The sequence below is a fragment of the Xyrauchen texanus genome, chromosome 35, assembly GCF_025860055.1.
Source record: "Xyrauchen texanus isolate HMW12.3.18 chromosome 35, RBS_HiC_50CHRs, whole genome shotgun sequence".
Classification (NCBI taxonomy): Eukaryota; Metazoa; Chordata; class Actinopteri; order Cypriniformes; family Catostomidae; genus Xyrauchen; species Xyrauchen texanus.
In genome coordinates this window covers 18,337,484-18,361,655 of record NC_068310.1, presented here as the reverse complement: position 1 = coordinate 18,361,655, position 24,172 = coordinate 18,337,484, and the positions used below count along the sequence as shown (strand labels likewise).

The window sequence follows — 24,172 nt, the reverse complement described above, 5'->3', positions numbered from 1 at the left end:
GTTTGCGTCTTTGCTTCACAGCTGCACTCTCGATCACATCGACACGGCGTCCAAACCCAGGAAAGCATAAGCCATACAATCTGATCACTGCGCGCTTCCATTCACACTTCTCTTCCAAGCGGAATCATTTTTCGCACCGCAGCACGCAACTTCTCCCACCTTTCTCTAACAGACAGCGCACATCTCCGTAGCAACGTCTTTTCTCACGTCACGAGTTCACTTCCGATTCCCTCGACGATATCCCTCCTTAAATAGTTAGTCAAAAATGATCTCTAATTGGTCAACAGCATAACAAAATAGAGTGGCTACCCGATTCCGTTCTGCCACACACCCAAATACCTTAACTTCGTTGTCCTTAAGCCCTTTTGCCACATCTTTGGAGGTTTGCCTGGGGTCATTGTCCAGTTGAAAGGCCTATTTTCGACTGAACTTCAAAGGCATTTGGAAATTGCTCCCAAGTATGAACCAGAGTTGTGGATGTCCATAATTTTTCTTGGCTGATTTCTTTTGATTTTCCCATGATATCAAGCAAATAGACACTGAGTTTGAAGGTAGGCCTTAAAATACATCCACAGGTACACCTCCAATTGACTCCAACTAGCCTATCAGAAAAAAGGCTTGAATTTTCCAAGCTGCTTAAAGGCAGAGTTAACTTGGTGTATGTAAATATGTAAACTTCTGACCCACTGGAATTGAGATATAGTCAATTAAAAGTGAAACAATCTGTCTGTAAACAATTGTTGGAAAAATGACTTATGTCATGCACACAACTAGTTTGCTAATATGAAATCTGTGGAGTGGTTAAAAAAATATTTTAATGACTTCAACCTAAGTGTATGTAAACCTCTGACTACAACTACAGTTGTACATTGTATATGCAGTACATTTGTAAAATTAAAATATCATGCATAATACTTAATAGTACAATGTTAGTAGGGTACAACAGGGCTAAAGGCCCTAAGTGTACAAGGCACATTTGGTTTATTTTCTTCCAAAACACTAAACAGCATTAAATACTACCACAGCACTTTCCTAAACACCTGTTTGTCACTGTGCACTGCAATATTTTCCTGATCCATAAGATCATTGCATGTAATGTCTAAAGGTTGATTTTGAGGCAATTTCATCTAATGTTTAATATTTTTTCAAATGTTGCAAATTTATGTAACCAATGAAACTCCCTGAAATTATCACATTTATTTTCAGACAAAATATAAATTTTTTCAGTTTTATTTAAAGTGTTTAAATCAAAAGTTTTTCAGTAACTGTCCAGTAAGTGAAAGGATGGTATTGGGGTAAAAGCCCCCGTTGCAGGGGCTAAAAACCTCCAATTAAACATTGTTTTAAGTGGTGAAGATAGATTTGTAATGAAAATCTTTCAAAGTGGACTCATTGACTGAAACAATCCCAACATGATGAATTTGTTTATAGAATACTTGATTTTACGAAATGCCAAATGTGATTTAAATGATGTGATTTTTCTTTTACTAAAAAAAAATACATGAAAGAAAGAAAGAAAATCTCAATGATTTGCATTAGTTGACAAACTTTGCACTTTAACTACTACCCCTATATCTACCTGATATCACTATAAATCCCCTGAGGGCCTTTTGCCCCAAGTGTGGGTTTTTCTTTTCTCATAATTGATGTTGCTCTATCAATGTTCAATAAAAAGATATAACCATTTTCAAACTTGATGCATTTTTTGTGACCAAAGAGCAAATTTTCCTCAAGGTGTGTGTTTAGCCCCATTGCACCTTATAAGTTACAGATATTGTTTTTTAAAGGCTGTATTGATATTGGTCCTTATTTCCACCTGCACTTACCAGCTTTACTGCATTCCAAGTAAAATGTGTTTTTCTGTCCTTGAAAGCCCTTAATCAGGCCTGGGCCATGGCTGATGATTTTACTAGCATCAGACAGGAAGACTGGCTCAGCACTGCTGTCAGTTGTTAAGTTTATTTACATCTCTGGCTGCGAGGGCTCCTCCTAACCATTACTCATCACATTATATCAGATTTATACGATTTAAAGACATATGGGTAGAAAACACCACAAAATACACAAATATCAGAATTTACACTATCCAACATCTTCCATGCATGATGTAAAAGTCTTAAAGATACATTGTTAATTTATACCAGTGTCACTCTGTTCCATTTGCCTTTCAGATGACACTGACTGACACATAGAAAGGGCTTTCTGAAACATGCTCCTCATTAACATGATTAACACTTTATAGTCACCTGCAAGCGAATGAAATATGTAAATAATGATATAAATATGCCATTCTCTATTCAAGAGAATAAGAAATCAGTCTACAGTGTGGATGGAGCATCCTCACCAGGTTCTTGAGCCATGCAGGACATAATGCAAGAACCATCCAGCTGATCATCGAAGTGGAGTTTAGTCTTTCCAGGGCCTTCCACTGAGACAGACAGAGCACCTGCTCCAGCCTCACAGGTCCAAATATTAAAGACCCCTGAAAAATTCAATCAATACAGACTTTTGAAATGTTGTAAAATATACTTTTTCAACATTTATTAATCTTATTTTATGTCAATTTCAATATTCAACTTTTTATTTAAAAAATTTGTTATTTCTTAACATTAGTTAATGCACATTGAACTTCAATGAAATAACAATGAACAATTGTATTTTTATTAACTAACTTTAAAAAAAGATTGTTCATTTTTGGTTCATGATTCCTAATGCATAAACTACGAATGGAACCTTATTGTAAAGTGATACCTGGAAAAATAGATAAATTGGGCATCTTTACAATCATGCATGGCTCCATAAAGAACATCCATGGCAACATTCCCATTGCACAAAAGGTTATTTGTAATGGAAAAAGGTTCTTAAGACTAACATTTTTTATTTTAAGTCATTATGATTCTTCTATGGCATTGTTTAAAAAAAAAACCTTTTCTGAGCCTTTAATTTCTAAGAGTGAGAGTACCTAGTACATCTGTTTCAGCTCTCTGAAGGCCTTCTCCCTAAACCTGGACCTTTTCGAATTCTGTCTCCAAGTGGGTCAACGGTGTACTGCAATGGGTAGCCAGGGATTGTCTGACCTTTGTTCTTAACAGCCACATTATGAACTCCTATTTCTTCAGCTATTAAGCTCACTGCATATGTGTCACTGCCAGCAGCAACAATCCTAACATCCCCTAGAGTTCCTGATGGAGCAATCACCTGAGCAGACAAGTTCTCAGCATCAGTCACTGTAATGATAATTTGTTCACTGCACTGTCAAATTAAATAAGTCTTAGAGAAATAAGTTGTAAATACCATGATCTGTGTGTGACGTTGCTATGCAACTCTCTACCCTGGATTTTGATGGTTAAGCTGCAGTCACTCCCAATACTGGCAATGGTGACAGGTTTCTGGTTGTATGTGACATTTTCTCTTATCAACCCACTGTCTGTCACCACAGCTGTGAATGTACTCTCTGCGGTAGACAGATTCAATATTTATATACCAAATTTACATTTCACCACTGTTTAAACCTAATATTAAGATGCATCTCAGGTGATCTGATCACATATCAGTGTTACTAAATTATTATCGCTTTAAACCTTTGCAAGATAAAATGACAAAACATTATCCAATATTTTTATAAATGTCGACAATGTTACCCAGTAAAGGTAAAATAGTGGACAATAGGTAACACAGTAGTTGGCATTTTAAGTACATTCTATAGATATTATAGTTGTTGAATGTTACATTTTATAATATACAATTTGTAAAACAAAATTATTAATTATAATATAGGATAATTCATTTAATATAATAATTAATAAAGAAGTTAACGAACATTTGCTTAGCAGTCATTTGGAACATTTTAAAATCATGTTCAGGTCAATAACTTTAAAAACAATGTTTTGATGAAATAATAAATAGAAATTAGCATTATCATAATTCAAGTCAAGTCAAGTGGTTTTTATTGTCGTTTCAACCATATACAGTTAGTACAGTACACAGCAAAACGAGACAACGTTCCTCCAGGACCATGGTGCTACATAAAAACAACAAAGGACCAACATAGGACCACATGAGACTACACAACGAAATAAAATACCTATATAAACTACCTACATATACCTATATAAAGTGCACGTGCAAACATGTGCAAAAAGTACAGGACAGTACAACAAATTACTGACAATGAACAGGACAATAGACAGTGCAGCGCCGACCAGTACTCAGTAGTGCAAAAAGATGACAGTTTCTAAAAATGTAAACATAACATACTATGAGATAATGTTCTATGCACATAGCAGTTATTGAGGTAGCAGACAGTTATAAAGTGACAGTTATTAAAGTGCAACTCAGGACACGTGTGTGTCAAACCAGTCTCTGAGTATTGAGAAGTCTGATGGCTTGGGGGAAGAAGCTGTTACACAGTCTGGCCGTGAGGGCCCGAATGCTTCGGTACCTCTTGCCAGACGGGAGGAGGGTAAAGAGTTTGTGTGAGGGATGTGTGGGGTCGTCCACAATGCTGGTTGCTTTGCGAATACAGTGTTTTTTGTAAATGTCTTTGATGGAGGGAAGAGAGACCCCGATGATCTTCTCAGCTGTCCTCACTATCCTCTGCAGGGCTTTGCGGTCCGAAACGGTGCAAGTCCCAAACCAGGCAGTGATGCAGCTGCTCACGATGCTCTCAATAGTCCCTCTATAGAATGTAGTGAGGATGGGGGTTGGGAGATGTGCTTTCCTCAGCCTTCGAAGAAAGTAGAGACGAAGAAAGTAATTGTGTTACACTCCAGGTTCCTTCAGCTTCAGATATGGGAAAGGAGGAGACAGGTAGTGACGTGCTTCAGATACTTACATTTACATCAGAGCCATATAAAGAGAGAGAGTTGCGACAACTCCATTGACTCCAATGGAACGTTTTTTTTACAGCAATGGCGGCTCGTGGAGCCTCTCAATAGTTCCCGGAAGTAGCAGCAAACACCGTAGAGATGCATCAGAACAAACCGTTTGCGACGCACTTTTAAAAGGTGAGACGTTTAAAGAATAATATTATCTTATTCTGTATATTATCAGTACATCTAAATACAAATAAATATAGTTGAGTATTACTCATTAAATTAGGAGATAAGGGATGTTATCGGATAACTAACAGATTAGGCAAGGATTGGAGCTGGATAAAGTTTGTAACGAACACCCTATTAATTGTAAAATCTTTGCAAATACCTCACACATTTTTTTGTTGTTGTAATTTTTATTTATATTTAGATTGCTCCTGCTGACTTGAGCCAACAATTTTTTTCTCCTCTCCATGTCAGTGGGGAAGCCATACATTCGCACACCTTTCTCTGAGTGATTGGAGCATCCCCATGCAGCACAGCAAACCATGGTGAAGACTATGCAACGACAACATGAAAGAAAGGACACATACAAAATGCTTGGCATGCTATTTAATTTATTAGAAATGTATTCATGAATTGCTGTAAATAGTTATTGCATTTATTTGAATAAAAATACAAAAAAGTAATATCGTAATCTATTATTACAATTTAAAATAACTGTTTTCTATTTTAATGTATTTTAAAATGTAATTTACTCCTGTGATGCCAAGCTGAATTTTCAGCCTCATTACTTTTGATCGGCAGTTTATATATGAGTATGCTTAAGTTGTTTTAAAGCTGAATATATTGTGTATATGAATAAGTATTGTAAGAATTATACATTAGATGTATAATATTTATAATACATAAATAATTATATTACTATATAACGAATTGTAAGAATTGTAAACAATAAGCTTCATTTTACTAAATTTTACATTTGCGTAACTGCTGCTAATAGTTAATAGTTCATTGACCCATTGTGCGGTGCGAGCTGGAAATCACCTGTCACCAGCCTTTCTCTGTACTATCTGAAAAGTCATTAATATGACATTAGTTACCATGAGATTAGTGAAAACAATGAACATGAGGTAACATAAAAAGGCAACAGAAACCCTAGCCTGAAATAAGTTGAGGCAAATAACGGTAAGCGAACACTAATCCTATTATTATATATATTAGCTGATTTGATCTTTAAAAAACAACATCGCTGTAACAACATACTCATGCTACATACATATGTCGGTGTGTTACATAAATATATAAAATAAATGCATTTATTGACTACTAATTACCAGACATCTTAGTTCTGTCGCTCTACTCTAACAGTTTGGAATGACCGCAAAAGCACTTCCTGGAACTATCTGAAGTCTACGTGAATCACGTGACGATCAAGCATTTAGAACTTCCGTTGTCGCAACTCTCCTTTATATGGCTCTGATTTACATTTACATTTATGCATTTGGCAGACGCTTTTATCCAAAGCGACTTACAGTGCACTTATTACAGGGACAATCCCCCTGGAGCAATCTGGAGTTAAGTGCCTTGCTCAAGGACACAATGATGGTGGCTGTGGGGCTTGAACCAATGTCCTTCTGATTACCAGTTTACCAGTTATGTGCTTAGACCACTAAACCACCACCACTCCTATTCCACACTCTCTGTGTGTGTGTGTTCTTCACAGTGTGTTTCTTATTTCAAACAGTTCAGTGTAACAAAACTCTCAGCCAGCATAAACCTCTTGAAATCTTCAGCTTGACAAAACTCAAGCATAATCTACATGAAATCTAAAACTTCACAATACTAAAACCATTAGAACACTCAAAATAAGACACGCTAGTCACTGCACACTTGTGTCTCTCTCTCAGCTTTCTGGTGTGTTTTGGCTGCTTTTGAGGCTGTAAGAGATCGTGTCAACTTGCTTGATGAGCCACACCACTACACTCTCTCTTTACACTCTCTCCAGCAAACAGACACAAGACCCCCCCCATCACCACAATGGCATTACAACTGAGAAATATTTGGTTTAAAGCTGAGAAATAGATTAAAACGGGACCGTAATGGCAATTCTACCTCCATATATCCCCGCTGGACTTTCTGACAGATAAAAAAATGACAGCCGTAATTGGAGGGGCTGAGTCTTACTTCATCAGTCCCATTCTCATTTTTTAAGACTCCCAGATCTTTAGTTCCTACGAAATGAATACTATACTTAAAATGGCATGTTTATAATTAGTCATTATTTGATGACTTATGAAGAGATAGTTTTTATATAATCATGGCCTCACTTGTTGTGCTGCAGCCAAATATGAGGGATTTGAGCAAAAATGTCTTCCTCTAACGGCCTACTAGAAATTGCTGCTGTATTTATGACATGCTGATCATCCCTAACAGAGTGAGTTTTGGCAGGACATGAAACTTCAGAGGACTGGAAAACAATTTAATGTAACAAGTGTTTAATACTTTAAAATTAATTAATAAAATACATTATTTTTTGCCACATGAATTATCATTAGCATATTTTACTATTAAAGAATGAGGACCTTCAAAAGAGGGAAAATAACTCACTGAGTAAGTCCCATCCGCATTGTCTTTGACCTCAGCCCTTTCAATCATTCCTGCAATTATAATGCATTGACAATTACATGACAAACAGCTATAGAAATATGATACTAACATGTCCGATAAACTTTCAAAAGAAGCTTGTCCTCACCTTTGGAGGTTATCATTGCCACAGTCTCAGGGGGCTTCACAGATATGCTACAGCTGATTTTAAATGACTGAAGAGGTTGAGCACATTTCTTTGATTCAAGCTTGTCTGGAACTCAAAAGGGCTACAATGCAAACAGATTAAAGTAATAGTTTACCACAAAATGAAAATTCTGCCATTTATTCACCCTCTTGTTCTTTCAAACCTGTATGACTTTCCTTCAGTGGAACACAAAAAAAAATTTATTGGCAGATTGATACCCTCAGTCACCATTCACTTTCATTGAATGGAAAAAAAGATGCAATATAAGTGTGCCTGGGGCTAACATTATGCATAACATCTCCTTTCGTGTTCCATGAAAGAATATGGGTTTAGAACAACATGAGTGTGAGTAAAGGCAACAGAATTGTATTTATTTTTTCCCTTTAAAGGGATAGTTCACCCAGAAATGTAATTCTTTCATCATTTACTCACCCTCATGCCATTCCAAATGTGTATGACTTTTTTTCTTCTGCATAACACAAATTATGTTTTTTTAGAAGAAAATCTCAGCTCTGTAGGTGAATACTATACAAGTGAATGGGTGGCAAAATGTTTAAGCTCCAAAAAGCAAAGAAAGCCATCATAAAAGTAATTCATACTCCAGTGGTTAAATACATAGGCCCTACTGTATCTTAAGAAGCTATATGAGAGTTGTGGGTGAGAAACAGTTAAATATTTAATATTTAGTAAGCCCTTTTACTATCAAGCTCTACTTTCACCTTGACATTCTTCTTCTTTTGATTTTGGTGATTCACATTCTTCATACATATCGCCACCTACTGGGCTGGAAGGAGAATTTATGTATGGTAAAATCTTATTGTATCTGTTTCTCACCCACACCTATCATATCGCTTCAGAAGATATTTAACTACTGGAGTCTTATGATTTACTTTTTATGCTAACTGTATGTGCCTTTTGGAGCTAAACATTCTTTGGCACCCATTTGCTTGCATTGTATGGACCCGCAGAGCTGAAATATTCTTCTAAATACCACCATCTTGCAGCCCCACATTGTGCTAAGAAATAATAAAAACAGAGTGTCTATTTAAATCAGTGTGTGGAGAATGTATTAACTAGAAATATATAGGGGGTCAGACACAGGATCCTCAAGCATGGGGAGTTCTGCTAATTCCCACCTGCAGCCCGGTGAAGGCCTGACATCACTGTTCTGATAACATTATTCTTCATTTATACCAGAATAAATGAAGCATATTATTGCAAGAGCTCTTTTGATCTGTGCACAGCCTCGTCTTTCTCGTGTGGTACAGAAGAGGAGAGATGACTCATTGGGGTGAACTGCATTATACCATGGAAATGTGCCTTTGGCCGCAGGTTTCTGACAGACTGGGAATGGGGATATTGATAACTAGGGGTGTACTACTTACATGATTTTTCATTGCTCTGTTCTGTTCCAGTTTATGAAACAATCCACTAAAATAATAAAAAAAAAAAAGTTGTGTCAAAAGTTTGAGTGCATATTGAAAATCTGGGATTCAAATTCTAATTTGAACCCAAGAATAACCAAAGTTTTCGGATAAAACTTTCAAATAAAGAAATGCCATGATGTAAAATGAAGAAGAAATATTGAAGATTCTGTGTTATTTATAGGTATCTTATCAAATAACAGACATTTAAAGCCTTTGTACAAAAAGGTCAGGGTCCATATTCACAAAAATTCTTAGATCCTAACGTGGAAATTTAGGAGCAACTCTTAAAAATTAGGGTCGTGTCACTCCTAATTTTAGGACTCGCAAAATTGTAATCTAAGGGTAATTCATGAAGCATTTTAACACTAAATGTAGATCCTAAACACACGACAGCTTAGAAGTCCTCCTGATGCCTGCTGGCATCAATCCACATCAAAAATAATATTTATAATATTACTGACATCAACCTTTTGAAAATGTATCACCTGAATCACAACGGAGTCGAAGTATTTTAATAATATACCATTATAATATTCTAAAAATTATACTATTGACATTGACCTTTAAAAAGGTATCATATGGCTCTTGATGTTTTCATTATTGCATCCACTATCCATCCATCCATCCATCTATATTTATTATATAGTCCACTATGAGCAATTTGCTGAAAAATAGTGGGCTTGAAAACAACTGTAAGGTATAATAAGAAAGACGTAACAGGTTTGAACTTCAGAATTGTTTATTTATTGCAATAAGCACATCATTAGGTATTCTTTCCTTAAATCTCTGTACAAGTAATAAACATAATAAATCATAATTACTTCATTATAGGTCTCTTTAGGACACATTAGTGCTCTAATGTCCTAAGTGAGCAGTAGCATTATTAATCAATCAAATCTTTACTACAATAAAGTACAGTGCATAGACATAATCACTAATGGCTTTATATAAGGTGAACTTCTACAACAACACATACACAATAAATGGTGATGAATTCAGGCTTTTAAGCCACAGAATGTTTGAACAAGTTAAAACTTAAATGGATGCATACGTGTCTTGAATGCATTATTGCAGTTAGCTCCAGGTGGCAGCTTGTAAAAGTGTTTGTTAAGGGAGGTATAAAGTCTTAAAAGGCATAGTTCATATAAAAATGTAAAACTCTGTCATCATCATCATTTACTCACCCTAATTAGGTTTCAAACCCATATGCCTTCCTTTCTTAAAGGGAACACTGAAGGAGATGTTAGGCAGAATGCTAGGGACTGACTGCCTAAGTCACTATTCCTTTTCATTGCATCTTTTTTCCATTCAATGAAAGTGAATGGTGACTCAGACTTAAGTTCAACCAATTATCTCCTTTTGTGAGAAGAAAGTCATATAGATTTGGAATAACATGAAGCAAATACGGCAAAGTTAGCAAATAATGACAGAAGTTTCATTTTTTGGTGAACTATCCCTTTAAGGATGTTTATCACAAACTATCCCTTTGAGGTTTGACATCAAGCATACTTATTTTAGTAAGGTTGTATAATAGAAGACAATTGTGTTTTCTGGTAAAGCAACAGTGTTCAGTAAAATACCTGTAATTAACCAGATACTTCAAAATGTTATGCTTGCATAAGCTTTAGTTAAAATTCATCTAAATGATATATGATGCAAATGAGGGAATACAAATGACAAGACACATTATTATGCCAAGGCCTTCAATATTTAAGTAACAAGTTGCATTGAAACACTTGCTACATGAACTAACACCATAAAAAGAAACAATGTCAACACATTTGAGAAACAATTACCAAGTATGGATCTACATCAAGGTGTGTAATTGTCACCGATTTGCTCATTTTGAGGTCTTTAAAAGCAAATACGCAGTCACGGCAACGGTCACGGTTCCAGTGGCAACGGGCATCCACCTGATCCACTTTCCCTGCAAGAACAAACATGACACAAAGATGATATTATCTGTCATCACTGCCTCACCTATCACAATATTTTAAAGGGCTAGCTCACCCACAAATAATAATTCTGTCATCATTTACTCACCCTCTTGTTGTTCCAAACCTGTGTGGCTTTCTTTTTTTCCATGGAACCCATGGAGCCAGTCACCATTCACTTTCACTGCATCTTTTATCCTTACAATGAAAGTGAATGGTGACTAAGAAAGTTGTTCCATAAAGGTTTGTAACAATATGAGGGTGAGTACATAATGACAGAATTATCATTATATTATTATAATAAGGATGCACATGAGCCGAGACAGAGTCACAAGCCACAAGGACAGGACACAGAGGACGAGGACGTGGACAGTGAAAGACAATGAGAGCCGGGATGCCTCAGAGCAACACTGGAAGACTACAACCTACAAACTGGCAACTGACTGGTTGGAGACATTTGTTAGTGTGTGTGCTACAAGACTGCCATTTTAGAATATAAAGCAGACCTGTAGTAGGAAAACAGAAGCATTTGGCACATGAATGGACAGCATATCTTAGCTTATGGGGAGAGAATTGTTTAGCGGTCATGCATAGCCCTGAGGGATGATGGATGCTTAAGCATAGGAATGAAACAGGACAGGAGCACTGTGTACCTTTCTACCACAATGGACCCAAGCACCAATACAGCAAAGCCAGGACAAGGCCGATGACTACGGCTAGGATGGGCTGCAATAAAGACAGCTAAAAGGAGGGAAGGGAGGGATATTACTGAGACCAATATCTGGGACTTTGAATGAATGTGGGCTGTTATTGGACAGGTAAATTGTACCATCATTAAGACATTGAAATTAAAGGTGATGTGAATAATTTTTTCAATGCTGATTTACTTACTGTTACGCATTTTTGAATACTGTCATGTTGGAACAGAACAGTTACGCCCCATTCTTCTGAAAATGCTTGTCTTATGAGACTGTATAGTTCTGTGCTATTTTACGCAAATGCTAATATGAACAGTAGCTGCAATAGGAGTGTTCACATATTTGCGGCCAAGTGTCCAAGTAAGCCATTCATACAGTAAGTTTATGTCCTACAGATTGTAAACAACGTGGCTGCTTTTTGTTTAAACTCGACTTGTCACTTCTGGCTAAACCAATGGAGTGAATTTGGGGCAGGGTTGCCAGCTTGCCTGAACAACTGCAGAAAGAGTATGGATGAAAGAGGTGGCAGCAGTGTTTGAGGAAACCTGTTCAGAAATAGTCTTTATTTTTGCAATTTTTATTTGGTGCAGTTTTTGAAGCAGAAATTACACACTTCACCTTTAACCTATACAAAAAGTCTATACAAACTCTGTAAATGTAAACAAAGTGCATCGTCAAACCAATTATGTAACGTCTCTGATCTCAAGGGCTAAAACAATAAAAAAAAATTTCTCTCTCCTCTTGAACTGTCCCTATTGTCAGTGCCCCTGTTGTTTAACATCAGCATTAAGTGGATTTAACACTCACATGGTTTTCTTTTTCCTGCAGAGCCCTCAGGCTTTCTTGGCTCTGCTGCAGCTCCAGATTGATGGAACATTTCTCCTCCTCTGCATTCACATACTTCTCCCTGAGGCCCGACAGCTCTGCCTGGATCTCCTCATACTGAGAATGAAGGAGAAAGAGAGAGTCTGAACCTTTGAAAAAGAGCACTGAACGTAGTCAATAACGAACACGCACACACGCACACACACGCACACACACACACCAAGGGCCGGATCTTTTTGTTAGGTGCAAAAGCTTTCTTATTGCATGCCTGCTAATGAGTCTCGGCTCTACTTTCTTTCTCAACTACTGTGGGAGTAACCTCTTTCTGCAGCTCTTTGACCCTGCTGTTGCTTTGCTCCAGCAGACTGTTGAACTGGCTAGTGTCTCTCCGATTCTCCTCCTGCAAAGCACTCAGTCGTTTCTCCAGCTCTGCCTGGGTCTTCTCCAGGGTCTTGACCGTGTTGCTAAGGCTTGTGCTTTGTTTCTTGGAGCTGTGGGCAGTCAGGATGCAGGTTCAGATTCCAGAGAAATTGCATCATCACTACATCATGAGTTTGCAAAATTACCCCCCATTATCTCGATTCAGACACCATTACTTTAACATCTAAGCATATTTTAGGGCATTTGAGCATTTAAATCCTTAAAGACAACATTAAATAAAATAGGACACTATTTATTATTTATATAATCTGGAGATCAAGATTTGGTAGTTTAGCCCCTGCTGGTAGATGCAATAACTACACCATTCGGCTGGAAAAAAGATCTCCATTGACGGCCATTCAAAAGTTGCCATTTATTCTGTTGAAACACACATTTTTAAAGTAACAAATAAAATCACAAATAGTTAATTGTATTATAGTAGAGGTTTTACCAGTGGTCGATTTTTATGGAGGATTCTTAAAATATTGAAAAAGACTTCTCCTGAAGGGCTTGGGACCGTGCATATTTTTGTGGTGCCATCAGTTCTTGCATCTCTAGTGTCATTATTTATATTACATTTATGGCTCAGGGGCCTGATGTATAAACGTTGTGTACGCATGAAATGGACATTGAAATATGCGAGCCCAATTTTCCACCCACACACACGGGATATATTAAAAAATAAACTTGCCGTAAATATGTTTGCACACGCTTGACTTGAATTGGCGACTCCAACTGGACAAGTAATGAACTGAACAGACTGATTCTAAATTCTGCTTTAAAAAAACATTCAGAATAAAAAAAGTCTCCAAACTGCTCGGAAACATTCAGGACATGCTGTCAATGATGCATACCACATATATTATAAATCTGATAATGCATTCAAAAGATCAAAAAAAGTTTGATACACATCAATGTGCAAGAAATGCAGTATGGCTGATATGGGAAAAATGATATATGGCTGATATTTGTATCCTTGAAATTCACATGACCCAAGGAATCCATAGACACAAAACTCATAATTTTAGGACATACAGTTCAAAAGTTAAGGGCATAAATAATAGCTATTTTTCAAATTTCTTGACCCATAAGTGGTGCTGTCACCAAACTTTGTATGTACCCTCAGATCAAGGTCCTGATGAAGCATACCAGTTTTGTTTTAATAGGACAAACCATTGGAAAAATATAGCCACACTTTCTGTTTTATGTCGATTTCATTACATTTGTGTTAAAGTAAACAAAATCAGTATCATCATTTGTGTTAAGGTAAACAAAATCAAAAATCTAACTTTCGTATGATTGCTTCTGTGCAGATCAGTCTGGAGAATATTTTGAGCCACTGTTTAGGGAAATCGGGCAAAGTTTGCAGGAATAGCAGCGAATAAACGATAAACGTCATAATCCAGATGGCAGCCACTGTACATTTTATTAAAGCAGTCCATTTATATTATACAGAGGGGCATAATTACATGCAAAAAGAATTTCTAGGGCAAATGATTCAAAAGATATGAGCAAAAGAAGTGCATTTTTAAACTGGTGGTGGCACTAGCGAGTTTGTCCTAGAGATCGCAAAATTGTTATGGGGCTATTCATGCTCAGAAGTACTCTTCACTTAAAAACGGCTTTAATGCAACAATCAGACCAATCCCTCATGCGACATTTAATACCATGACTTTATGAATTCAAGACTTCAGGCTCAGATTTAAAACCTTTTCAATGCCTAATTTGCGAAAGGGCAATTTAAGACTTTTAAAAAAGTTTTTTTCAGACCTGCAGAAACCCTTTTTATACATGAGGCTCCAGGTGACTGGCTCAAAATAATTATTTAAATAAATAACAAATTGGGACACAAGTGCCAATGAACAAACAAGGCAGCAATCTGGTTGGATGTAATCAAGGTTGTGCAGGTAAGGTAAAGTAATATCAACCGATAATATATCACGGCATACTTTTTAATGATCCAATCAAATCCTGATGGATAACATCAAGTCCCTCCCTAGATTATTTCCTGCTTAATATTCTTTCTCCCATAAACACACAAGTTAAATGCATTATGAAAGCTTTTCCATGTTGCAAAGAGTTTCAGACTGGAACTACACCACACAAACAAAATCAACTCTTTTTTTACTTTTGTTACTGAAACATATTGAAATTGTTTTCCGTGATCTTTGAGATACAGTAGTGGATACAGTATAGGACAGACCTGTCCAGCTCTTTCTCCAGCTGCTGTTGTTTCTTTAGTAGCTCTTCTTTCTCCGAGCGCAGGGTGCTGCTCTCACTCTGCAGACTGAGCTTCTCTTTCTGCTGTTTATCAGCCAGCTGCTCTCTCTCTGACCTCAGAGACGCACACTCCCTCTGCAGGCTCTCAAAGTCCTTCTGGAGCCTCTCTACCTCACTTGCTGCATTACACACACACACACACACAAATAAAAATAAAAATACCAACAGACACATGCACACGCATACACACACGGACTCATGATGCTACTCAGTTACATAACAGTGGAAGGGATGTGAGAAATGAGTCATCCTTTGAACATCTGTCAAATTACTGCAAACATTACACTGTGCGCTGTTTGATGAACGCAGGGCTTGACAAGTAACCTTCAGTTGTGCAGAACACATTAGACAGACTTAATTTTGTGTATGTGATCCACAAAATCAATGCTGCCCTTTTAGTTTGCCATATTTATTAAACAAGTCACATGAGGACTGCTAGATCTCTGTGTTTGTTTCAAACATTCACGTTTACGATTACTGTATAGTGTGAATGTAGATGGATTTGGCAAGATTAGATATTCTAATTGTCCAACAAACAGATTAGAAATAACAAACTCTGTGGTGTAATTTGGTTTAGAAGAATATATGGATGAGAAATGTTGGGCTTCTCATGATTTCATACCATCCTTTTACTAACTAAGAAAAGCTGTTTTAAGATTTTGCATACGCAGCAAAAAAGAAGTAACTAGGGTAGTTCAAAGGGTAACTAAACACCTGCTCAGAGTCTGACTCCACCCACTAGAAATATTTGAAAATGCTGGAAAAGTGGGCAGACCCCGGCGGGGATAGAGGGAACGAACCGAGTGCGGGGCTGAGCGGGGAGCGGGGAGCGGGAGGGGGGGCACCTGAGACTCGTAGTGACGGATTAATTGACAGCTGCTGTCAGACTCTATGTTATTATTATTCCTCACACGGTCGCAAGACGACATGTACATGAATCTGGCGTGGTGAGCTGGAACCTGCTTACGTCAGCTGTCACCGCTTACGTCATGAAGTACCGCAACAGCCAATAGGAAAATTCAACTGCAGTAGCCACAGTTCAACCTGAAGAGGGCAGCACTCAGACGTTTTTACACCATATATTGTAGAATTAAAACACTTTATACACAAATGTCAAAAAAATTACTTGAATCAATGACCAGTAGTAATAAAGCCCCATGCTTACAGATCATTAACTAAAAAAAGTTGGTTTAGGGTTTAGTTACCCTTTAATATATATATATATATATATAAAGAACTGAATGTCCTTGTCATAGCCCATTGGCAAATAATTTTGTTCTAGTTTTAGATTAAACACATTTTCAACATAAGTATAAAAAGATTTTCTGAAAAAAAAAAAACAATTTGCCATTGGGGTAAGAAAAATACACTGCATTCAAGATATAGTTTCTGAATCTTAACAAAAAAAAATGCTTATCAAGTACTTTTATCTTGTTTTAAGGATGATTGCAAATTTGTGCTGGATTACATGACAAAGTAATGATAAAGAATGAATTAAGAATATTTTTTCGCAGTGTAAATACTAAAACTCTTGTATGTGATTGTGGGTACCTTGTTGTTTGGCAGCTCTGTCTCTCTGCTGGTTCTGCTGCTGATGACTGGCCTGTAGACTATCGAGCTCCCATTCATACTTGTTTGCAGACAGCTGCCATTTCTCCAGCTCAGAAGTTAGCGTTGCCAGGTTCCTCTTCAGAGCGCTGACCTCATGCTCTCGCTCGGCCGCTGTTTTCTCCATAGTGCGCCGCAACACCTGCACTTCCTCCTGAGCCGCATGCACTTCCTGCCGTGTGCTGAAGACCACACTGTCCTTCTGATCCCTGAGATTCTCCATGTCTTTCTGAAGCTTCTGGAGCTCAACTGGAGACACACACACACACACACGATTTACAGTAGCCCCAAAAAGTATTTGAACACTTAATTCACACTTGTAATTTTACTTTTCTGAGCAATATTCAATATCATTTTTAACTATGATACATTTTAGTAGCTGTGTGAAGTCAGTCTCACATAGGTGTCCACAGGAGTTCATCAGATTAAATATTAACATGTTCCACTAACACTTGACAACCAGAAAGTGTCCAAATAATTTATTTAAAAAAATATATAAAACCAAATAAAAAGAAAATTACATTTTCAAATTTGATACCTAAAACTTTTAATTTTTTGTTAAATATTTTGCTTGAAGTGTTTTTGATATGTTGTTTTAATGAAAATACATTAATTCATGCATTTTTAAGTGGCTTAAATAACCAAATACTTTTTGAGTCCACTGTGTGTATATATATATATATATCATACGGTCTTTACCAAACACAAGTTTACAAAGACAGACACATCCACCTTTACTTACACTGCAAGACCTTTATCTGTTTTGCCGACTCCTCTGTCTGCTGCTTCTTGGCTTTTTTCTCCTCCTCTAAAAGACCTGTAATTCATATCACAGGCCATCAGAGGGAAATGTTGAGCATGATTGCAATGCCAAATCAATTCAACCATGCAGGTTTATTTGAAGCATTTAACATCTGCATTAAAGTCAGGGTGCGAATTAGGGGGGGGTTTGAACCCCCTAAAGGCTTGTTCAGGGGGACAGAAGCAGAATGTTAGGGACTCACAGCCTCAGTCACCATTCACTCTCATTGCATCTTTTTTTCTCTCCACACAATGATGCTAATGGTGAATTTGCCTGTCAGTTGCTAATATTTTCATGTTTGCGTAAACTAAACCTTTAAATATAGGAAGTATATGTGAGACTATATCTAGGCTGATCTAGGATCAGTTCATATCATAATAGGAGAAGATGAAAAGGGAAAACCTGATCCTGATTCAGCACTACAGTGTACAGTAACTCTGAGACACTACATGCATCTAAGCACAAATGTACCAGACATACTCCTGCATAAAAAAAAGCTTAAAGTAGCCTTTTCCATTACCTTGTAGCTCAACACATTTGTGCTTGCCCGAGTTGGCCTGTTCATTGGCCTCCTGCAGTTCCTGATTGAGCCGCTGGATAACTTTCTCAGATTCACAGGCCTCTACAGTGCTCCTGCTCAGCTCATCTGGAGAAATTATTACATAGTCAGCATTGATGTTATCTTATCATGGGAACTACTGTATTACACGTACAATTTGACACTATTATGGTGCTGCTGTGCTATTAGAGAACCAGCCTTTCATCAACAGTTAATGTGAAATTTGCATCCTAATCTCTACATCAGCATCATCAGTTAGTTGCATTTCAACTTCATCAGATTGTTCTGCAATACTCCAAAGTTCAAACCCAGTCTCCAAAGGTTAATTAAATCAAAAATACATGATAATTTCCCATGAGGTAAAAAAAGGGCCTATTCTGTGAATTAATAACTTAGAAAAGATCTATTCTAAATACATAATTATCAGATTAATCTACAATCATCAACTCCAAAAAGGATGGCCAGGCTTTTGATAAAGTAGACTTCTGAATTAAAATCTTAAAAGGTGCTAATGTTATTCAGTACAATCAATGTCATCTCAAACTGAATTCAGGGAAGTAGTTAAAGCTGATGTGTCTTCTTTGATCAATGTTACAATACTCTATATCCTCCTAATATGCAGACAATTATAAGTAAGCCATTCATGAGTTGATTTCCCAAAAAGTGTAAACACAGTTGCTCTGCAGAGTGATCAAAACATTGCTCTGTTGGTTCGAGCATCCTGAACAGCTCAACCAATGTTGTGAGTTTGGGGCAGAAATATCGGTTTCTTTTTCAACCAATGGCAGACGAGATAGTGTTCAGTAAATGGCGATTATTTTTGAAATTCTGTTTGGTGGCGCAAGTGGTGCAGGAATTACACACCACACCTTTAAACGGATTTGAAAAAGATTGCACTTAATCCGAGATTCACATCGGTGATGGACAGTTCTCAATAAAACATATTCTAAAGATTTACAACAATGAAGTCAGGATCCATTGATATGTAAAAATGTACAGGGTGCCTAAACTTAGTAACTAATGTGCTCTAAATATGGGTTGCTGTAAACCAGGCCATCTTATCAAGTGCTCCAAAAAAGATATGACCTCATCTCACAAACTCAAGTGTGAGCACCATAAATGGTTATATCAGGGACACGTCAATGCAATCAGAGACATATAATTCCAGAAAACTGAAAACATTACATGCCTTGAATGACTAGGCAAAAATACAGGAGCTCACAAACTGCAGGCTAAATATGCACTACTGCCCAGAGGATGAACGCATTAAGGTTCCATGAGGTCTTGCGGTGGGTAATGCTTATTTGTGCCACTCTGCATGGAGAACTCAATCTCTCAGCAGAGTATGAGGACACGGGAACACTCTGGCCTAATTTATCTATTGAGTGAGTATGTGTGTGAATGGGAGAAATTAGAAACTTAAAGGAACAGGAGAGTAAGAGAGACAAGAAAAGATGAAATACAGTCAGATGGACAAACAGCAAATATCTTCTGGTAGGACTAGAGGTGGTGAAAGTAATTGAGGCTCAATTGACGGGTTTACATGCGAGACGTAGCTGAGCCACAATCGCATTACTTGGGTCTGTTAGTTTGATTTTGTGAAAACCGGACTGGTACGATTACAGTCGGACTAATTCGCTTATATATATATATATATATATATATATATATAAAAAATGATAATTGTTGCTTTAGTTTGAATGGAATATGACTTTTATAGAAAACATTCCTATTACATCAAATGACGACAAAACTCCGTCATGCATGATTAAATTTTGCATAATAAAAAGTTATATTGTAACTGTGTTACTTGTTCATAACGAAGGGTTTTATTCATTGCACTAAAACTGCTGACGAGTACCCCAGGGCAATTTGTTACAGCAATATCAAATGCATTTTTACAAGAAATATCACATTAAACAAGCACACATTACATTTCTCACTCTGTTCATCTTTGACTTTATGAAAATCCATTGATGATAATTGATGTAGCTTCTCTTCTCTAAAACATCAATAATCTGAGTCTGTTTCAGAATTTAAAGTTAAGATCTCAATCATTACTTTAGAACTTGACAAAAGTAAATCTACTTAAAAGACTAGGTTTAATGAAGTATACAGGTTTACATGTCCTCTTAATTAATGCCTAATTGCACAGTAAACCACAAAACTCTAAACTTTAGCAAACTATTACAGAAACTACAGAAGCACGAGCTAATGTTTACCTTTGATCAAAGACACTTTGTCAAGAGGATCTTTAAGCTTCTGCTCCTCCATTATGTTCCCCACTGTGACAGACAGAGGACAAAACAAATTATGTTCATGTTACTTCAAACTATTAGTTTATCTAACGTTATTTTTTTTTTAAGACACTTCCGATGACAGGGTAATTTGGCTGAATAGCAAATCTAATCAAGATGCATTTTTCCCAGGTAGTGTTAATTATGACTAAGCGTGTTAGTCAGTGGATGTCTAAAAACATAATCACAAGAATTATCTATGACGGCGATACAGTTTTATAAGGTAAGAAACATATATTGTAGCGCACATCAAAATCATAATGGCATTTACATATTACAGCTTAACGTCATTGCATCTATTAAGGAGACGGAAACCGCATCACCTACATTTGAAGGAATTAAATCAGATTACGTTACCTGAAGACTAGTGATGTAACTTCAGTCAGTGCTGAAACAGAGAAACTGCAATATTCAGTCTTTTTTTAACTATCGATTCGCTCCGGTGATGAGAACTGGAAGAATCCATTCACGCGCGAGGGGGAACAGCGTCTGAGCTACATGTCTTGTCTGAGCATTTGCTTGAGAGAACAAGGCAGGAAACGTCAGTGTGGAGAAAACAGCTAGATGCGCTGATGTACAATGTACAATGTACAGAGTCGAGTCGTTTTTATTTAGGAAATTACTTTGCATGCGTCGTCATGTAACGCCCCCCCCCCCCGGAGGTGATGGTGTGAAGGTCTCGGTTTGCTCATATGGGCATTGCCAGCGTCCATCTAAAAGAGGCTACAGCTGCATGGTAGAATACACTCAGGCCCATTGTTTCGCTCGTCAGGGCGTCTCTTATGTAAAACCCGTTAACAATAGTGGTCATTTGTGCTTGTACCGATGCCAACCAAAGCACTGTAATTTCTGTAAATTATATTATTAATTGAATGTCAAGATACCTGTGACTACTTGACTGTCAAAGTGCTCAGATAATTTAGAAAATGATTATGTACAGCAAACATGACACACAATACAATACATGCTTCATACTTAACAAATCTGATACACATGCATATCTAGTTAAGTTTGATGTGCTTACTACTGTTGCTAGAGTGTCACATATTAACCATTGTCAGAACTGAAGTCGGTTTTTGTTTTTTAGTGCTAAATAATGCAAGTTGCAAACAAGGTTTTCTCTAAGTGTCCATGAACATGCAACGAATGTCAAGATTTTCACTGAAAAAGGACCTTCATTTTGGTTTGTTTCTTGCCAAAACCTATAGTATGACTTCAGAAGACTTGGAATATAACGCATGAGCCGCATGGCCTATTTTTATTTTGGGTATTTTTTAAGCTTTAAAGGGAGTCACTATCAACTGCCATGATATTGAGAAGATTGATGGGATATTCATTAAAAACTCTCCTTTTGTGTTCTGCAAAAGCTAGGAAGTCAAACAGGTTTGGAATGACATGAGGGTGAATAAATCGTGACATAATTTGAATTTTTGAGTGTACTGTTCCTTTAAAGCTCCACTCAGTCATGTAGGCCTATCTCGTCTTGAACTTACACTGACATCTAGGGGTGTGGATGCAGCATCAAATGCAATAGTTTTCAGTTACAGATTCAATTGTAGAAATTTACTATGCACAGTCAGACATGATTTTTATTATTTAATCCATGAGTGAAAGTATAAAATAACAGGGTGATTACTGAGATTAAGCAAGTAGTATTCATCTAAATCTTTTCTAAGAATCTAATCACATTTTACCATTTATTTCCCCTTAAATCACCCAACAATGAAAATTATTTCATCATTTACTCACCCTCATGCCGTGCCAGATACCTTCTTTCTTCTGCAGAACATAAACTAAGATTTTTTAGAAGAATATTTCATCTCGGTTGGTCCTCACAGTGCAAGTGAATGGTGACCAGATCTCAGAAGGTCCAAAAAGGACATAAAGGCAGCATAAAATTAATCCATAAGAATCCACTGCTCAAAACCATGTCTTCTGTAGCAATATGAAAATGTGGGTGAAAAACAGATCAATGTTACTTTAAATCGACACTTTCACTTCAACATTCCGGTGTTGAAGTGACTTTCACTTTCACATTCAGCCACCTACTGGTCGGGGCTGTTCAAATGTGGAGATTTATAGTAAAAAAGGACTAATCTGTTTCTCACCCACACTTATCATATCACTTCTGAAGACATTGATTCAACAACTGGGGCCGGTTGCATAAAACTGTTTTAGACTAGTCTTACTAGTTAGTTGTCTAAAATGTTGTTCTTAATTTTTTCAGTCAGTTGCATAAAACTTCGATCAGTCTAATTAAAGACCAAAATGTAAGACAGCACACCTCAGGCTAACTTTTGTTTACATTCCATTTTGCCATTGAAAATAACTGTTAGCTGAGCCAGTGGGGGCTGAAAGGGGCTTGAGTTGAGACTTGGTTGAAGACTTTGACTTCAAAAATGGTAACAAAATGTTGTGTTTTTAATTATTTGGGTTAAATGACTAAATGTGTTAATTAAAATACATTTTGAAGCATTGTAGTCCTCTAATAAGCAAATATTCTCAGCAAATAAAAAATGTATTGAGCGTCCACTGTCGGCCATTTTTTTAAGCTGTTCAGTGTCTTATATTTCCCACAATGCAATGCAAATTAGACTGTCTTACTAAAGACAACTGTGAGCTTGTTTTATGCAATAGGCTTTCTATGGCGTCTTTAGCTAGTCAAACTAATTGTTAGATGCAGTCTTAAGTTAATGGCTATGTTTATGCAACCGGCCCCTGGAGTCTTGTGTAGTACTTTAAATCAAAATTCTGTTCACTGTTCACTTGCATTGTGAGGACATACAGAGCTAAGATATTCTTCTAAAAGACTTCATTTGTGTTCAGCAGAAGAAAGTCATACACATCTGATATGGCATGAGGGTGAGTAAACGATGAGAGAATTTTAATTTTTGGGTGAACTATCCCCTTAATGTAGAGTGAGAAATACAGGGGGAGTGACTTTCTTGCATCATAGTAGAGATCTCTTTGCTCGCAGGTGATTGGTTTAGTATGTGTTTTTGATCTGATCCCCAGAAGAAAACCTGCTCAGAAGCAGGTTAGCCATGTAGAGCACTGTAAGTAATCAATGTAAAAGCCAATCCACCATTTTGAGACCATAAAACCACAGTTTTCTGAAACTAAACCGAACCTTACCTGGGTAGTCACTTAGACCAGCTTCGTGAGAATCTGCAACATTGGTTCAACCAATTTTGTTATTGGTAATGGTAATATCTGTTAGCCGACCAACGGATGACAGAGAGTGTTTGGGAAAACCTGTTTGAAAAGTCATTAGTTTTGAAAATTCTGTTAGGTGGCAATAGTGACACTGAAATTTCACACTGTAATCTAAGCACTGTATCATAAATATTTCCAGCTGTTTACATTCCTTATTACATAAGAATTTGAACAGCCTTGTAATGCTGTTTGCATAATTTATCTGAGCAGAGCCCTTGATGTGGGTGTCTAACTACAGCCACTAGAAACGTAATCTTAGAAATGTGTTGAATTATCATATCAGGGGTTAAACTAACATTTCAATTACCATTCCTTCATTATCTGAGTGTGGTTCTTGTGCAGTATACTTATAAATCTTTGACCAACCAAAACAATTGAGGTGGATTTAATAAGAGTAGGCTGGTTTGTATGGATCTTTTCTTTGCTGTCATGGTGACAGAGCAAACAAGTCTCATTCATAGTTTCTGCCCACATAAGGGCTGACCACACAATATAGAG

The 24,172-nt window shown here is 37.0% G+C and overlaps 1 protein-coding gene across 2 annotated transcripts; it reads right to left on the bottom strand.

The window, feature by feature from the left end:
• Nucleotides 1-9,765: 9,765 nt before the first annotated feature.
• Nucleotides 9,766-21,042, bottom strand: LOC127628781 (sarcolemmal membrane-associated protein-like). Of its 2 annotated transcripts, XM_052105662.1 has the most exons (10): nucleotides 20,816-21,040; nucleotides 20,384-20,446; nucleotides 18,123-18,248; nucleotides 17,543-17,617; nucleotides 16,744-17,049; nucleotides 15,116-15,311; nucleotides 12,812-12,983; nucleotides 12,475-12,609; nucleotides 11,623-11,710; nucleotides 9,766-10,962 (listed from the first exon to the last, which is right to left on the bottom strand). In XM_052105662.1, the coding sequence occupies exons 2-9, from the start codon at nucleotides 20,433-20,435 to the stop codon at nucleotides 11,627-11,629; spliced, it is 1,146 nt and encodes a 381-aa protein (XP_051961622.1). In that variant the 5' UTR covers nucleotides 20,436-20,446; nucleotides 20,816-21,040; the 3' UTR covers nucleotides 9,766-10,962; nucleotides 11,623-11,626. The 2 variants fall into 2 exon arrangements, with proteins under 2 accessions (XP_051961622.1, XP_051961621.1); XM_052105661.1 differs by lacking the exon at nucleotides 11,623-11,710 and having other exon boundaries at nucleotides 20,816-21,042.
• Nucleotides 21,043-24,172: the final 3,130 nt, after the last annotated feature.